At 37.6% G+C, this 19,191-nt stretch overlaps 1 protein-coding gene across 37 annotated transcripts in view; it reads right to left on the bottom strand.

Moving 5' to 3' along the window:
• RBFOX1 (RNA binding fox-1 homolog 1) overlaps window positions 1-19,191 on the bottom strand; it is a 1,275,045-nt gene that overhangs the window by 112,377 nt on the left and 1,143,477 nt on the right. For all 37 annotated transcript variants that reach the window (XM_062639409.1, XM_062639410.1, XM_062639411.1 and 34 more), the window contains one exon: window positions 16,052-16,294. In XM_062639409.1, the coding sequence (XP_062495393.1) occupies window positions 16,052-16,294 (243 nt within the window). The remainder of the gene's footprint in view (window positions 1-16,051; window positions 16,295-19,191) is intronic.

Here is a 19,191-nt window from a genome sequence, read left to right on the forward strand (position 1 = left end):
ATTTTAGAGAAAACACAGAAGTCTTGCCTTGCATTCCAAATCAGATTAGAGCAGCCCAATAATGCACCAATAGGCTGCCTTGTGCCCTGACAAGCAATGTAAACCCCTTAGTCCCTCAGCTGCACCAAAGCAGACAACACATTGTGGTCCTAAGGCAGTAACACAGCATGTCATACATCCTCCTTCAGTCACTGTGACATCTGTATGAGGAAAAAAAAGCACAGTAAGATTTCGTAATATTGGTTACATTGCTGTGACAAGGCAATTCATCAGCACCAACAAGCTTGTACAGTGCAACACTGAACACCCATGTTATATTCCTGCAGCATTAACATTAGCTTTGGGTATTTTGTGTATTTCCCACTCAGCCTTTACTACACAGGAGAGTGGACAGTGAATTCATGATTACAGAGGTAACACTGAAGCAAAGAAAGAATAAAAACTCCCTGCAAGCCCTCGCGCTCAAAGCTCTTTGTCTCAGTGATAAAATTTGCCTAACTATGCAGTAAGATATTATCGTCACAAACCTTATCAGAAGAAGGTCAAGGTACAAAGATATTCTAGCAAATGTAAGAGCAACAAATTTATCACCTTCGTACTATTTTATTTACCAAAGAGACCACCTGTAAATAATGTAAATAACACTTGGCATGAAATATCTACTTTTACTGCAAACTGCTGAGCAAATACTGCAATTTTATTGCTGCATTTGATCAGTAGGGCAAGGTGTTACAAAGCATCGCCAAAGGATCAGTATTTTCAACTAAATCTCAGGGATTCCTCAGTTAATTTCCATTTCTTCACCTGAAAAGTATGATCAAGAACAATTCCTTGTAATAAACGCACAGTTTATTGAAAGCCAACAAACTTCAGCAAACACACCACCAGCCAGTCTCAATCCCCCATTTTTAATCCCAGCAGCAAGAACATACAGCTGGGGGTACATGGCTTTCCAGAAGAGAACAGAGTGTGCTTCTAATGCTTGTTAAAATTATACACTGTAAACCAGATTCAGGTCTAGTCTAACCTCAAATGATTACTCTGATACCTGTGGAACACATGCAGTAACCTTCCTGTGAATGTCTTCAGTAATAATGACCAACTCTATGCTGAAACAAAAAGTCTTCTTTTGCTTGTAATAAGAACAAAGTGCCATTCTTCATGGCAGAAAATGGGTATTTAGATAGCTAGACATCATCACAGAACAGTTTGGGTTTGAAGAGACCTTAACAACCATCTAGTTCTGACTCCCCTGCCACAGGCATGGTTACCTTCCACTAGACCTGTCCAACCTGGCCTTGAACACTGCCAAGGATGGGTCAGGACAGCTTCTCTGGGCAAGGTATGAAGTACATCTATCTCAAACAGATAGATGAAAAACTTGAATATTCAGGAACGTAAGCCCTCCTTCTTTCCCACTGAAGGCAAAAGGTGTAAAAGCATACGACACAGTAAGTTCATTCAAAATAAAAAAATACCAGGCCTCTGAATTATACTTGCTAGCTGGTTCTAAACTTTGCAGGTCTAAACACTCAATATTTGAAATACATCCAATCAGCATGTCAAATGAATAATTCAGTTAACTAGAAAGCTACTCAAATTTGGGCCAATATATTATGACTGTTTAGGTTAAGGGAACTTGAGATTCTGAGTCTAGATTCAGTTTGCTACCTGAAAAGATCATCTATAGAGATACTGAAGAACTGGGATAGTAGAAAGAAATTTTATATAGTGGGTGGCCAGGACAGACATGACTAATAGGGCCACCACATTTCTCAGTCAGAGCGTGACATGCAAAATGACTTATTTTTTACTATAAAGAAGACTTGCTATATATGCACAGTTAGGATTATTAACATCATCTATATCATTAGCACACAGTGAGTACATGCTACATTTCTAGGCATGTAATAGTCTGTTTGGGAATTTTAACTTTGAAAACCCCCAGACAAATAACCCAAGGCCACAACCTGCATCTGGATAAGAGTTCCAGGCAGAAAAATTCAATGCATTGGGCTAAGGTGGACACATGGGAGCCTACAGTAAACTTGCTGTCCTGAAAATACACATTTGGACAAAACCAAAAACCACCACAAAAAACCACCCCTCCTCCCCTACCAAAAGAAATCTGAAACAAAAGAACCCCAACTGTGTTGAAAACAGAAGTAATTCTTGTGATGATGATGATGATGACGATAACAGAAATGCCTTGGCTTTTTCCATTAAAAAGAACAGAATCAGTGATTCAGACAGCAGTACCTTTGGTTGAACATGTTTTGTCTATGAAACACATTAGGATCTTTGGAAAGTTGACTTTGCTGTACATGCAAAAAGATAAGTAACATGGGAAATGGCTGCAAGTTTCTTTTGAGAGAGAACAGAGAGATAAAAAGAATGGATCTGCAACACTTTGAACTCAGTGGGGAAAAAAGAAGAGACAGCTTAACTTAAAAATGAGAGCAAGAAAATTCTAAAATTGGAAATGTTTGCTAGAGACAGGAAGAAGCCAATAGCAACTTTTTATGCTGGTGTGAAAGTGCTTTTATTGCACGCAAGCCATTTCACAAGTACATACATTGCCAGTCTCTGTGTTAACTTCAGCAGTGTTACCACGAGTGGAGCCTCCAGTGCTCTGTAAAACCGCAAGTACATGCTAAAGACTACCTTAGAAACAAAATTTTAAACAGCCCTAACGGTGGCTAGTATTGTGTGTCTTTGTGCATACCAGCAGGTACTGACATGTCAGCACAAGCTTGATGTCTGGCTTAACAACATGAAGTGTCACCCATCAGCTTGTATTAAAGGCAAAATCTTATCATGCAAGCATATTCAAACACAACTGCCCAGCAGCTCTGCATAAACTCAGGACCTCACTACGCAGGTATCTACACATAAATCTAATGACTCTGCAAGAAGTTCCTGTTGATTATTATGAACACCAGTATACAACCTTTCAGTTATAAGTGCTTGCAAGACTTATCTCTGAGGTTAAAACCATATTTTGTCACTAAAGCCCTGTGCATCATGGTGCAAATCTACTAGGATCTAGTACCACCCACTCAAGAGCATCAAACAATGCTCACACATTAGAAACCATTCAATGTCTTCCTTACAAACATGTTTAATCCTCCAACTTTTAACTTTCTGATTTTGTAAATCAGAATTTTTTTAAAATCCAGGAATTTAAGCAAGCCTCTTGAAAAAAAAAAACACTAATTCTAATATACCTTAAATTTATCACTAAGGGATTACTGATTTTTATTTCTCTTTTACATCTTTTATTTTCAAACACCATCTAATATTCCCCCCCCCCCCAATAACAATATATTCCTTATTAGAAGGAGAAAAAATTCACACTTGTATAGAAACCATAAAACTCGACTATTTCTACTGCTGTAGGTTAGGACAGTTCACCACCTGACAAAATTAAAAATGGAAGAGCTTCTGTATGAGAACAAGGAAATAAAAATATTCAGAGGTGAAACTCTGCATCTGGTAACACTGCCTTTGAAAACCATGTAGGAATGGAAATGAAGGAGAGAGAATCCGTCCATGAGAAACTGTTTTTCTCAGCACAACCCAAGTATTTCCATATCCCTAAACCCAAAAGAATAAGGACTCAGAGCAAACAGGCAACAAAACTGCTGCATTTGCAAGTAAACATGCAAGTCAAAAGCAAATTTCTCTGTCCTAAACTATTAATTTTTCCTCAACGTGAGTGAAAATCTACAGAATTTCTTTTTTAATATCATTTCATGTGAAGGTTAATACTTTTGAATATTTTAAGTAAATTGACAGTTTATATTTTTGGTAAGAAATCTATGTAAATAAAGGCAACAATGACTTTTTTAATATTAGCATATTAACATATATATAATATTAACATATTAACATTATATGATTATATTAATCATAGAATTCTGAAAAGAAAAATTAGGTGCCCTAGAATTATAACAACTTGAAAATAGTAAATTTGCATAGTTTCCATTTAGTTTTTGTAGATATCTCTTATCTCACACATTAAGTGCTTACAACCCACAAGATCTTTTATTAACTGAAGCTGCTACTACAAAAGCTTCATCTGCAAACACTAATTAGCACAGACAGACTTAGATCTTTCAGGATAGCTGGGTGATCATGCCTGCAGTATGCTGCAGTGTGGTACACATACTGTTTTCAAATCAAATATTTAGATACTATTCTGGAACAGCTGGAACTTATGTGAATCCTTATTAAATTTAATAGTTGACATCTTTTGAAACACTTTTTATAATAGCAAAAAAAGAACACAGCCATAGAAAAGACTTGATGATTTTAACCATGCTTTCCTCTTCTCCTTTGAGTCAACCAGAAGCATTCTGCTGCTTTTTTTTTTCTCTTATAAATCAGAGAATAAATTGAAAGTATTTTAATTACAATCCAAAGCAAAAAACCACAGCAGGAGAAATGCTCCGTTCTTCCTTTTCAAGGTATAAGATATTATTTGTCCACTGCACCAGGAGGTGTTACTTAGACCTCGTGGCCCAGGATGATGAGCGGCTGCCACACAGGTGATTTAATCCCTCCTCACAAGCATTTTTACAAAAGTGATTGCTGTGGCTGTGAAGGACGTGAAGAGTACTTATACACTCTTTAGCCATTTGGAGATGGATTCTAAATGGGCCTCTCAGAATCTGTATAGTGGGGTAAGACTCTGACTGCAGTTCAGAGGCAGCTCCCAGACAGGGAAGAAAAGGATCAATGGCAGTGGTATGTGTTTCAATGGAGGGGATTTAAAGAGGTCTTGGCTGGAAAACCAAATGCAGAAGTCTCAAGAGTAGTAGATGGCCTGAGGGATGCCTCAGAAAGCCATAGTGAGGCTTTTCTAAATCAAAAAAGGCAGCACAATATGATGATACTGCAACACAACTGCATGGGATCCCCTCTGAAAAAGCATCTAGAACCAGCAAGATACAGCAGTCTAGATCCAAAACCACTACAGAATTCATGTATGTTCTTCTTCACATCAACAACATATTCCCTTCTGAAGATTACATGCTCCCCCCCCCCCATGCCACATTAAAATCAATAGTAGCTGGCTTTGTAACTCCTGTAGTAGGGAGGGATGAAAATTAACCACTAGATAACCTTGGGATAAGCAAAAACTGGGAAGAAACAGGAAACAGAGACAAAGCAGGCATACTAAAAATTAACATAACAGAAAAACAGAGGAAGATTATACAAAGGGAATAAAGAGTTGTAAAGCTGAAAAGGAAGACAAAACAACTAATATGCACACAAAGAATAAAGCAGGTGAGAAGCAAGCAAAAGGAGAGGCAGGTTTTGCATTTATGCAACTCTTAAACTAGCAATTATTTTATATACCTATATAAACATTCTCAATATATGAAGAAATATTTACCTTATCTCAACCCACAAGCCTTTCATTGTATTTTCTCTCCATTGTGCTGCTGAAGAGGTAGTGACCGAGCAGCTATGGTGGGCACCTGGTGTCCAGCCAGGGTCAGCCCACCACACCATGTGAAACTCTTGTAAAGAAACAGCCATATATAAGTAGGATCAATTCAAGACAGAACAAAAGCAAGTTATTCTCTTACTTATCCTTTCATCTGGGATTTCTACCCATTTCTACTATTCATTTATAATTGTAATTTAGTGTTTAGACCTATGAAATTTAAAATGACCACCCAAATCTTTCTGCATATCATAGAAAGACCAAATAAAGGACAGTATACATACTAGACTATTAGCTCAGTCTAATTCTTTTTCCAGTGAAGTCTGAAAGGAAGAATTTCTGTTTCCCGCATGCATCTCTAGTTAGTAATGAGATTTGTCCTCTGTTTTCTTCTACCTGTGATGTGTATATCACCCTGTCATGTCACCAGTAGATCATAAAAGCAACTTCAAACTTAAAGATGGATTCACCTGCTTGCAGGTTAAGCCAAGACAGATTGATGTGCCAAGACAGACTGATGTGCCTCACTACTGTCTTTCTAATATTGACAGACAGCAAAATTAAATCATAGAATCATAGAATAGTTTGGGTTGAAAAGGACCTTAGCATCATCTAGTTCCAACCCCCCTGCCATGGGAAGGGACACCTCACACTAAACCATGTCACTCAAGGCTCTGGCCAACGTGGCCTTGAACACCACCAGGGGTGGAATATTCACAGCTTCCCTGAGCAACCCATTCCAGTGCCTCACTACCCTTACAGTAAAGAACTTCTTCCTTATATCCAGTCCAAAGTTCCCCTGTTTAAGTTTTAACCCATTACCCCTTGTCCTATCACTACAGTCCCTAATGAAGAGTCCCTCCCCAGCATCCCTATAGCTCCCCTTCGGATACTGGAAGGCTGCTGTGAGGTCTCCATGCAGCTTTCTCTTCTCCAGGCTGAACAGCCCCAACTTTCTCAGCCTGTCTTCATACAGGAGGTGCTCCAGTCCCCTGATCATCCTCATGGCCCTTCTCTGGACTTGTTCCAACAGTTCCATGTCCTTTTTATGTTGAGGACACCAGAACTGCACAAAATACTCCAAGTGAGATCTCACAAGAGCAGAGTAGAGGGGCAGGATCACCTCCTTTGACCTGCTGGTCACACTCCTTTTGATGCAGCCCAGGATACGGTTGGCTTTCCGGGCTGCAAGCACACACTGAAGCTGGCTCATGTTCATTTTCTCATCAACCAACACCCCCAAGTCCTTCTCTGCAGGGCAGCTCTGAATCTCTTCTCTGCCCAACCAGCAGCTGTGGCTGGGATTGCTCCGACCCAGGTGCAGGACCTTGCACTTGGCATGGTTAAACTTCATGAGGTTGGCATCAGCCCACCTCACAAGCGTGTCAAGGTCCCTCTGGATGCATTCCTTCCCTCCAGCATATCAACCGAACCACACAGCTTGGTGTCATCGACAAACTTGCTAATGTTTGAATCAAGTCACTCTTTCATACTGACCCTAGAAAGGGAACAGATTAAGTAGGGAGAAGTGATAAACCCACACATGAGTAACATTTAATTAAAGTAATTGTGTGGGTAGGTAGGTGGGTGTGTGGGAAAGCTGAAGAGATGGATGTGTGGGAGAGGGATGGAGACTTGAGAGTATCAACAGAATGTCAAAAAAATCTATTCAGGATTGGGCTGGAGGGGCAATAAACCACTAAGCCATCCTTAACTGAGACCCACATGTATTCATGCAGGAGAGTAAGTTTATCTCCTTTGTAACCCTCGACTGTCACATTAAGAAAAATCCAGCCTTATGACCTAAGGAAGAGAGGAAATCTATCCAAACAATCTTCGTAGCTTTTCACTACAAGCCTTGTTAGTTTTCCATCTACCTGTGCTACTTGAGCATTCTGACGCAGTTTCTTGCAAGCAAGGACTAAGGATGTTGCTGGTTAACTGAGAAATTGCAAGCATATTCTCCTCATGCCATGGCACAAAATACTCCAGGCAATATACAAGTTTATATGGCACTTTGAATACTTGGTGCAGAGAGAAATTGACAACTTCTGATAAAGTCGTAAACCATTATCTATCATTTGCATGCCAATTACAAGAGAATGGAAGACATTATTAGTCTTACCAAACCTAGCACAGCAACTCCCATATTTAGAGAAAATGAGAGCTAATTTTCACCAAAAAAAAATCCCCCCATAAGGATCAATTTTAATTACCATGTTATAATGTGAAGCAAAGATGCAGGAAGTCAAATACAAAGTAAGTTGTAATTAGGTGTTTTATCATACCAAGATTCCCTTTGAAATTTATGCTCAGTTTATTCAGCAAAACATGCAACAAATGTTTTCTCAATACATCAGAACCTGACGTGCAGCCAAAGCATTCGGATGCCACAGCCACCTAGACTGCATAAAGAAAAGCAAGTCAATATTGTAACAAGTAAAAGAATTGATACGGAGAAGTCAAGAACCCAAGAAACAATACAATGTACAAAAAAACTCAAGCCCTTTGTTAACTCTTTCAGGGCCAAGCAGGAAGAAAATTTTAAATTGGTTAACTGGTACATTAAGCTTGGCAGATAAGAAATTAATTGGTCATGCTTTTTAAAAGAAACTTTTCTAGTTACAGTAATATGACTATAACTCCGGTTGACAACGTGATTGAAAAGACTTCTGCAATGTTTTGTGCTTTGAATCTGCCTTAGAGTTGGCTGGAATTACCTGGCCAAAATCTAAGAACTGTTAGTCTGCTTCACATTGAACATTCAGAGGGTATTCAGTGGCATTCAGCCAATTTATTTCAGCAAACAGGACTAGAGAGGACAGAACATAGTTGCTTACTTCATCCTTGGGTGGGTTTTTGTGGTTTTGGGTAGGAGCTTCTGCTTTATTATTTCATCTATTTCAAGCACTCAAAAATCATGAGAGGAAGTTTAAATGACAGTATCTCAACCCCCTACCCTCCCCCCCCCGAATAATTACTTTTATGTCTTTTGTGTCAGTATAACATTTGCAATCCTTTCTTGACATGAGAATCAAAAGGAAAAAGAAGCTGAGGCGATACCAAAATCACAAGGATCAGTTGCCGAGATCTAGAAAGAAGACAAGACATGCTGGTACGCATGCAGTGACACAATTAGCTAGCAGCATAACCACACTGGATACCTGTTCACAGAATGACAAGTACTTTCTGGGAGCAAAGCCTAAGTTAACTCAGCAACACAACTTAAAAAGGTGGTTACCTTCTTATGAGGCCAAACAACTAAGTACACAAACAGGTGCTTTATAAAAGGTGTCACAGAAAACAGTTGAATAAGGTTCTGTGTACCCTTAAGAAGAATCCATTTTAGAGCATGCACTGACACATATGGCTGCTACAGTGAGCAATATGTTCCTGCTATTCCTTAGCATATGACAGAAATACACACAGGGCATAGTTACAAAATTTACACGCAGGGCTCTCAGCAAGGAAGCCTCTTAGAAGTAATAATGCCTATGATCATAAGTCATTACTGGGCCTCACCAAACTAGCACAGCATAATTTTATCTATTTGGGATGTCAGTTTTGATCACTACAGAGTAGGAGCTGGACCAGGTTGCTTGCTTCTGAGGCTCTGAAGCACTCAGGGTCTTGAGAAAAGCTCCTGGAAATATTTTCTTCAAGTAGCAGGTGGGACCAAATATAATAGGCAGTTGTTGTGGTAGTAGTATAAATGAAATAGCATACCATGCTGATACAATAGCCTACACCAGCAGGGTATGATTTAGATGAATAAACACTGTTGTAACAATTGTCAAAGTTTTATCAACTATCTAGCATACTAGTGGCAAACATCTATAGATAAAAATGTGGAACTGAAATAGAATAAAATGCGGGTCATTGATAACAGTTGGCAACACAAAATATTCAGGGGAAGTCTGACTTACAAGCCCGCTGCTTCCTGGTTAAAAATTCCTAGACCTCTGCAGGGGGAACACAGTCCTGCACTTGCCACTGTCCAGAGAAATGATCGACATGTGTATTGGCACTGCAGTTCTGCCCTGCATGCTTTCCACACAGCACTACACACAGAGGCAAGCTAGTCACCTCTTCCCAAGCCACAAAGGCAGTTCCAGGATCCATGTTCCAGGTGCACTGTGAAAACCTACAGGCAAATGAAGAATATTCAGAGGCAAGATTAAGACCAGCTGAGCTCAGCTGCACTGGAAAGTGTCCCACCCACTATGCACAGACCTGGCATGTTGACTTCAAAGAAGTTTACCCGAAGACAAGAACAACTACAGTTACATGATGAACCAGCAGATTTCACAGAACTGTCCTTTAAACATCTCTACTTCGATAACACGCTGTTGTGCCAATGACAACTACTGATTGACACCTGTAAACCAAGTAGGATATAGCCCAATGTTTAATATGGAATAGAATTTTTTGCAACAACTAATGTATCCCACACACATGCCTAGGAGATGGACAGACCAGGAATAAAACAGTAGGAAAGAAGAACAACTAAGCATTAGTGAGAAGAGAAAAGTGAGGGAAGAGGAATCACTTATAGCAATATAAAAATTCATAAAGAATAGAGCAAGAAAAAGCTAGTAAAAAATAGAAATATGCTTCAGAAAACTGCAGTAACTATCTATCTACCTGCAGGCTTAGATAATGCATCAAAGCACTTTACCATAAATGCTTGTTACTGTCGGTTTTCTTACCCAAATTAAAAAGCACAACAGAGAAATCAGTACTAAGGAAGGAAAATAAAAAAAAAAATAAAAAAACCCACCCGCAAAACCCCTCAAAACTCCAACCAACCAACCAACCAAAACAAAACAAAACAAACAAGGAAGGCTGTAACCAAAATCAACATGGTAAATAATATTTCAGTAAACATTATCACTAAGCCTTCCCAAATACTTGGATGAAGGGTGGCCTCTGCAACATGACTAAAGAATGTACAAACCTGGACATAACTAATAAAACCAAGAAAAGAAACCATCTAGTACCAAACCATTAATCTCAAAGAATATAGAGATTTCAAGCTAAATCAGGGCAACTGTAACAACAGACACCTAGTACCTAATGTATCAGTTATCTTCACAGAAAACTATCAAGTTCAGGGGGTGCCACAGGTGGCATTTTAGTAGTAACCAAGCTGAAATTTCATCATAACAGCAAAGCTATGTGAAAAATACCTCATCATCTTCAACGTTCACAAACAACGACCAGCTCTGCACTACACATCTTCTACAAGACTCCAGCAGCACTGCATCCGGGAATGCCATGCTGGGTACTGATTCCGACCACCTTAAAAAAACGGTATGCACAGAATCATCTAAATCCCTCCAAGTAAAGTGTAACTTCCCTCAGAGCACACAACTTACCAAGTCTTTTCTGCTCCTGAAATCTGATGAAGTCAAAGCCCAAGGCAGAAATTCTGCACAATGACCTGTTTTGAGTTTACAGTTTTGCATTATAGTTTTCCCTAATGCAAAACTAGAATTAAATTTAGAGCAGAATATTTTCCATATAAATATACCCAAAAAGCCACAGAGCATTATTAAGAGCATTATTACAAACTGTTTTTACTATGCAATGATATTTACTTCCATTATTCTTGTAACACACTTAGAATAGGAACCACAAGAACAAATCAACTTTACTACTGCCTGCTTTCTTATATATGCCCAGTTAATGCTCTTCATACTTATATCCTCGTCTCCCATTGATACCAACAGAAGTGCATGAAAAAACACAGGCAAAAATTGAGAAAGATTTACTTGCAGAACTATGTATGTACAATATGTTTACACACATATACACACGTACACATCCATAGGTAAAAGGTGTTTTCACATTTCCTAAAATGATCAAATACCTTACTTAAAAATATTTAACTATTCAATATAACACTCAAAACCACTCTGCAAAACCACCAGACATGGTACTTTTACCATAACTTTGTAACACACTTTGTAACACATCCTTCTTGAAAGAATCAATTTACTATTCCTGTTAATGACTAAAAGCATGCTTGATGCATCAAGCATAGCCAAAAAGTCTACCAGCACTTAAATAACCCAGGACTGGATGAGTATTGATTATGCATATACTTAGATGGACTACTCCCTTTATTAAACGAACACATGGATCCAAAAAGATGAAAACCGTATCATTCAGAAAAGACTTGAAGTAACTTCTGACAGTATTTTATTACATACAGATGATTTTATATTAATCATCACGTCTTTAAACATTTACCTCCCTTTCATTCTGTGCATTTTCTCCTGTTTCATAGCATTACAATACAAAATTAGCAATCCCTATACAATCTAAGTACCTCTTATGCCCAGCACTTACCCTAATAGAATACTGGTTTACATTATTTTATCAAAATACTAGATTAAAAAATTCATTAGGAAATACATGTTTTGGAAGTAAAAGAGCATTTCTATTCCTACACCTTCACTACTAAAAGAATGTCCATTAAATTATATTTGAATTAGTTAAGCATATCATGCAGAAAAGTAAAACCCTAAAAATATAAGAACATTCCATACTCCTCAATTGCAATTTTCAAAGTGCTTGTTAGCCAATTCGAGCAAAAGCAAGCAAGAAAATGTTCTTTCTTAACCGAAAAGAACTTTGGAATTAAACTACAAGAGAAATGTAAGGATAGTGGCATGGTTTTTCACAGGATAGAGTGTAATACTCAACTTGCTCAGACCATACAGCATCAAGTTGCCCAAGCCAGCTGGTAGTGCACAGAAAGTCAGTGCTACAAATGACAAAAGCTACCCAGAGCATTATATTCAGACATTATGTTTGCTCCCTGGAGAAGCTCAAGGTATGAAAGGGTTTGTGCAATATTTTGTAATAAAAAGTAAAATCCAAGAGGAAAAAAAGGATCCCTTCCTGTTAAGCTCTCAACAAAATATGGCGTGAACCAAAGAAAAGCATGAATTCTTTTCTGATGAGATCTGTCTGCTTTCATAGCATATAAAAAACACTGTATATTCTGTAAGGCTGTATTCATTAATGTCCCTCACCAACTCAAAAGCCTGATTCAAGCACTGTCTTTTTGGCTTGGAAGTACTTTATACACATTTTGAAAGACTCTGAATGACGAAAGGCAACACAGGAAGCCCTTACTAGAGCCTACAGATTCTACTCGTAAGGAAATCAAGTCTATAGACTATATTAATAGCACCCTACTGTGCACAAAATCGCAATCCTGTAATAAAACTGATGATTGGAATCTTGTTCAATTTGCAGCAAAGAGGAATACTGACAGTGGTTCCAGCTGCACCATAACCACAGTCTGTGTTGCAGTAAAGAAATTGAGAATTTACATGGAACCATTTGATTTTTATATGTATTATTTGTATTTTTACTAGGGTTTTGGTTGCACTAGACCAAATGTGACCTCTAGCTTTGCTGCATGATTCTTTCAGACAAGAAAAAAGAAATTGGGACACACAGAGAAAGACAGGGCTTGTGTCTTGCCCCAGCCTGGATTAATACCTTCATGAATGAGTTTAAGTAATTTCCAGTAGTGGTTCTACAAATTAGGTAATTGCCCTGTAGTTTATTAGTTTCATATTTCAAAAATCCAAAATCAATTTTTAAGGGTATATCCAGCTTCACATTTATATAAATATGCATGTGAATAAGGAAATTTAGAAAAATTGATCTGGCCTCCAAAGCTTGTCTAATCTATGTTATTCACAACAGCATTCTTTTGTGAATTACTGATCATTTTATTATTCTGCTTTTAAATGCATGTAATACAGCTTACGGAAAGGAAACTGTAGATTTATCAGCACCCAGGACTACCAAACAAATGCCACTATGTCCCCATATCAGTTCCACTTAAAATTTTATGGCAACCAACTATTCTCAAAGCTAGCAAGAACTTGAAAGAAACATGCCCCTTCAATGATGAAGACCACACAGAGTTACAGTGTTCACACAGTGCTGTTGAAGCTCTATTTCATAACATAAAAACTTATGTTATTTAATCTACAGAGATGTACACAGCTGGACCCTCATAATATTATGAAGCCCGCATCAAATCTACCTGGGATCCATCTGCATATACCTATTTAAAATGTCTCTACAGTGTGTTAAGTGCAATACTAATGAGACACAGCATAACAGATTTTAGATCTAGGTACCCCTAATTAAATTGTGAAAACAGTATTTGACTGTAAATTTGTAAAACTGACTGGTGAGAAACATTAAATGTCAAGGCTACTTTGAACAACGGAGATCCATAAAGATACATTTCTTGTAAACTTGTATTTTCAAAGCATTATTCTCCAGATAGAGAAAGTATCCACAGCTTTTAATATAACATTGCAATCTAGAAGAAGTATCTTCTTAAAAAAAACAAAACAATCTTTCTCAAAAATAACCTAAAGTCACAAGTAAGGAAACCTAATTCTTTATAAACTGCATGGAAGCTACTTCAAAAAGTTACATGTGTTCCTCTGCAAGAAAGGAAACAGGAAGGCAGGAGAAGGAGCCACAATAAAAGAGTAAATAACTATAGTATATTCCCCAAATACAAAAGGTCAGCGGAATTGAAGTGTTATGCTCTAGAGGATGGAAATTCACTCCAAGTAGAACTAGACAGATAAAATACAAGTTGGGTAAGAGGCAGGCCAAAAGGAAAGAAGAGCAGACAGCAAAGGATATGAAAATAAGTACTATACTATTAGTATATCAGAAGCAGGAAGCTTTCAGGGAATCACTGGATTTGCTAGAGCTGGGACTGAATAGAGCACTTGAAGATGATTCATGATGATCCAAATTATGTCTTTACATCTGCCTTTGTCATGGAAAATGTTGGGAAAACGCATACCTGACTTTTCTGATAAAGAAATGAACATTTCTTCAAACTGCAAAATCCAAAGGGGTGAAGAGACACAATAAATTGAAAGCAACAAACGATGAGGGATGAGTTCCTGTCCCACTCATGTTGACAGGTGTTTTACCATTGATTTTAGCACTGACAAGCTTTTACTTCAGAACTGAACAGCAAACGGACAAACAGACCAACAGCTTCAAAAAATGACAAGGCTGAGCTGGGCATCACAGTGGTGCACAAGAGCAATCAAAATAGTAAAATAGAAAAAGAATGAGATTAGGAAAATATCCAATATCTTCTCGAGTATCTATTCCACTTAAGAGTTCCTCCTCAGAACCAGTGACAGTGGCATAGCACGAGTTTGACAACAATCAAAAATTATTATGGAAGAAAACCTAAAAAGATGGAATGAACCAGGAAGTTAGCTTAGCAAACAGATGAATAAGAGGGAACACTGCAAAGAATACTATGAGATATAAGTAAACAGGATGCTCTTCAAACCAAGTTTTCTTATACTAAAGCAAACGGAGAATTGGAGCAATAAAAAATTACCAAGTCAGAAAGACTGAACTGTTTTACTGCATAAGCCACAAAACTGTGTCATTAATTTACAAGCACATCTCCATGATAATAGCAAGGAATACTCTTTTGTGCTTTTGCTATTGCTTTTCTTTCTTGTTTATACCCATACAAAAAAAATTAGTGACATGGCAATAAACACAGACATTCAGAACAACTGATTTAAGGGAACATGCCTTCCCCTTTCTCTTGCCCTAATGCATGAAACGTTTTAGGTTGAGATACTCCATGGGAGGCAAGATGAGGAATGGAGCATGGCTGCAGCAAGCCTGTGGACAGCTACTAGAGATGTCCAAGCACACGCTCAAATTGCAGGGCGATGCCTGTTCTGTGCTAGAACCTACACATGTAACGCAGGTGGTGATGGCTCAGAAAGCTGCCAGCTGCTGGCACTGATATATTTGGTCCCAATCTAGAATTAAGACAGAAGCACTAAACTATCAATGTGTGAAATGCCTGACTTAAATTACAAGGTAGGGCCATCCAAGGAGTCTCTTGCATAATTCATGACACTTCAGAACTTCACATATAAATCAAATACAAGGAAAGTCTATGATTTCTGCTCTGTTGAGCACAGATCCATGCACAACTTTGGTAACGGTTGCACAAACAAGCTCTCTAGAAAATACAGTATTACAGACATGATCTTCACAATGCTCATTCACACAGTTCCACAAGTAATTTCAGCACAATACCTTTAAATGGACTTTTCTATGAAAAACTACTCATAAGTCTCAAGAATACAGAGGTTACTAAAAATAACAAAACCAATCTGGTTTGAGGGTGTGTGTTTCTGTTTTCCTAATGAATGCTTACAAACACTCTTTTGCATTTTTTTTTCTATATTGGACTTAGTCAAATTTTATTCTATGATCCATGGGCTTGCTATTAATCATTTCATCTGTCTAATACCATAGAAAAAGAAACTACAGACTCTGCAAAGCTTCCATGCTTCCTAAAAAGCTCCAAACCCACCAAGATTATGTTCTCCAAGCTCAATGATAAACTTGGACCAATTTTCAACTTTGAAATGGTGAGTAAGTCTGATACAAATTATGTGCAAAACTGTTCAGTGTAGCGTAAGAATTAATGCTATCAATAAAAACACGTGTAAGTGGAAACATACTGCTTTAGAAATAACCTTGACTTACTGTGGCTGTGCCGGAGACAGTTTGTGCATTTGTGTCAGCTGCACTCTGTTCGGAGTGTGTCTGAGCAGAAGGGTACATGTTTAACGTGTGCTCTGGAACAGTGGTTTGGCCTGTGTAGTCTGGAGCTGGATGAGGATGTGGGGCTGTGTATTCTGCAGGGATACCATTCTGAGGTGGCGCAAACTGGGCTGAGGCATAAGGCTGTGCCATTGTGTCAGGAGGTGCTGTAGCTTCCTGATTACCCTGTAAAAATCAAAGGAAAAAAAAGGAAGAAGAAATGTGACATGAGATAAAATAAGCGATTATCCTGCACAGGTAACACAGAAAGTGATGGCACTGTTCTGTTAAGACTGCTGGCCTGAAAAGGGCACAATGGTTGTTTCTTGAAGAGAAAATTTCTTATCTGAATTAAATCCATTTTGCTAACCCTATTAAATCTCATTATATTTAGACAAAAAAATCTGCTGTTCTCTGGATAATTGTAGACTATTCTTCAACTGGGAAAGGTCAATGCCTCAACTCGGGACAATGAAGAGGGACAAAGCTCAGTTTATTCCAGAGGATACCGAGTACAACTGCCAATGCAGGGCTCTGACAAGGCTAGCCCATGGTCTGCGATCCATCCTGACTTGCCATATGCATAACACAATACATACAATCTACACACAGAGCAGGATCTGGATGAATACTGTTAACATAACTGTATACTGAAAGTATTTATATGAAATAATGTTCTATGAGATATTTAGAAATACTCTCATGTACACTGTATTGAACAACTGCATGCTACAAATGCAAAAAAAAAAAGAGATCCAATCAAAACTTTAAACATTTGAATCTAAAAATGAATTAGAGACAAAAAAAATAAGATTTAAATTAAGATAAAAATCTTTAAAGAAAAATTCTATGTCGTATGCTGTCAAAAGAAATAGATTTAAAAATTTTAAAAGCTTTAAATATGAAGATAATTGTATTTCATTTGCATATTGCAATTAAAAACAAATGCCCTCATCTTTTTTTAGGTAGACCCATCTTTCTGTCTGATGGATAGTTGAGCATGTTCATTTATCAATCAGTGACTTCTGACTCAATGCTCTGCTCATACCACACAGTAATAACTCTAGGAGAAGAAATGTATACAATAGTCTTTCAGAACCTGCATAAAAGATATCCAAAACATGATGCTGTAGATTATACAGCATTAAAGGTCATTAATACAGGGACAATCCCAAACTCAAGATAAGCTGATATACAAGATAAAATTATCCCTCTAACTATCAAGCAGTGTAAAAATGAATATTTGAGTAAAAGTTCAATCATTTTTTAAAATACTATGTTATTAGTCCACCAAAGCATGCACAAGTACTTGCAGAGGACTACCGTAAGGCTTTTGCTTATTTGTACTCAACAGACCTTGATTTCCTCATTTAAAAATAGGCTGGCTAAATAAAAGACATTCTTTTACATTTCATATTTAAGAATATTTTCAGCCAATTTCAGGTAATTCAGACATCAGTTCTCTGATGTGACTGGTCCTAAACTCAAGAGTTTTTAAGAATTTGCAAAATCACAGCACAGGAATACAGCTTTGTACATGGCAGGTTTAGAAGGGAAAAATAAATTTTCCTTTGTAAAAGGCATTTAGCGTGCCCTAAAAAATTAAAACTTTATATCAGCAACCAAACCCTCCCTAATTTTATTACCATCTTTGCTGCTATTTCAGTGTTTGGTCTTGAGCAAGTAGTTTACTTTGCTTTATTCAGCCATCTTTAAAATGAAAACAGTGACATTTACCTCCTTCGCAGGGTTAGGTCACTAAGGTTCATTTGCATACATCTACAAGCATTTCAAGGTTAATGCTACACTGAAAATTGCCCTTTTTAGCTTTCAGTGGAGGTCAAAAAACTCTTGTAAACGCATACTTATACCCCCTTATATTAAAATGACAAGGTCCCTTTTCTTGTTTCTTTTACCTAACATTTTCACTATTTAAAAAAACAAAAAAAATCCAGATGAAGTTAAACCCAGCAATGACTGGATTACACAAGAGACATTTATTAAATGTTAAAGAAGTATTTTTAAAACTTGTGAAGAAGGCGGGTGACCTTAAATTTTTTAATCAACTGTTTCAGGAAGGACTTCAGCAAGGAGTAAGAATGAGCAACAGCAAACCAAACTTCTGCCTATATAAGCATTTTCACTGTGCTGGCTTTGAAACATGGTAGCTGATTACTGCTGGTCCTTAAGATATCCCTTCATGTCAAATGTTAAACATGGCATTAGAGTCAGCAGCTGTTAAAAAAGAACAATAATGGCAACAAAGGAACCAAGGGCTAATGTCCAGGTGCACTTGATCTAAAGGTTTTTATACTACTCAAGTCCTAAACCAGATGTTGCTGAGCCCCCCTACTGTTTCTCATTAACCTTGACAGCAGTTCCATGAGACCCTAATTCGTATTCAAAGCATTCATACTCAGTGCTAATTACAGCTAATATTTAATTAAGAGGGTTGAACTTTTATATTAGTTTTACCAGCAAACTCCAAACAATTCACTTCTTAGATTTATCGTGAAAGGGCAAACTGTGCTGGCAGTTCCAGCACCTTCACAGCGCTGAGACTCTTCTGCCTCTTTTATTAGACTTGTTAAGCTGAGGTCTTGATCACTTATTTATACCTGAGATCTCATTAATAAGTCAACACTGAAGGGTGAGGGGTTGGTTTGGTTTTGTCTGGATTTTGGATTTTGGTTTGGTTCATTTGTTTGGTTTATGTACATGCAACTTCTAGGTACTTTGGCATTTACAGCCTTGCCATTAAACAAGCACATAAACCTCACCATTTTTAGAGTAGAAAACTGGCATGCAAGATCTCTACTTGCATTGCATGGTCATTAAATTGTCTGCTTTTTTGGGGGGAGAGAGAAGTGGGAGGAAAGAATGGAAACACAAAATTATACTTGCACACTCTACTGTGGGCCTCAAGTTTAAAATGATAACAAATCTGAGTTGTTAATCTCTTAAAATCAGTGTCTACTGTATCCTTTCTTTGCCTTTAAAAATCTGTGTAAATTTATGATTCACAATTGATTAAATAAACACAGTATTACAATGAAGTATAAAAGCATGTATGTATAAACATA

The sequence above is a fragment of the Pezoporus occidentalis genome, unplaced genomic scaffold (assembly GCF_034315485.1).
Source record: "Pezoporus occidentalis ecotype Australia unplaced genomic scaffold, CSIRO_AGI_Poc_V1 ctg60, whole genome shotgun sequence".
Classification (NCBI taxonomy): Eukaryota; Metazoa; Chordata; class Aves; order Psittaciformes; family Psittacidae; genus Pezoporus; species Pezoporus occidentalis.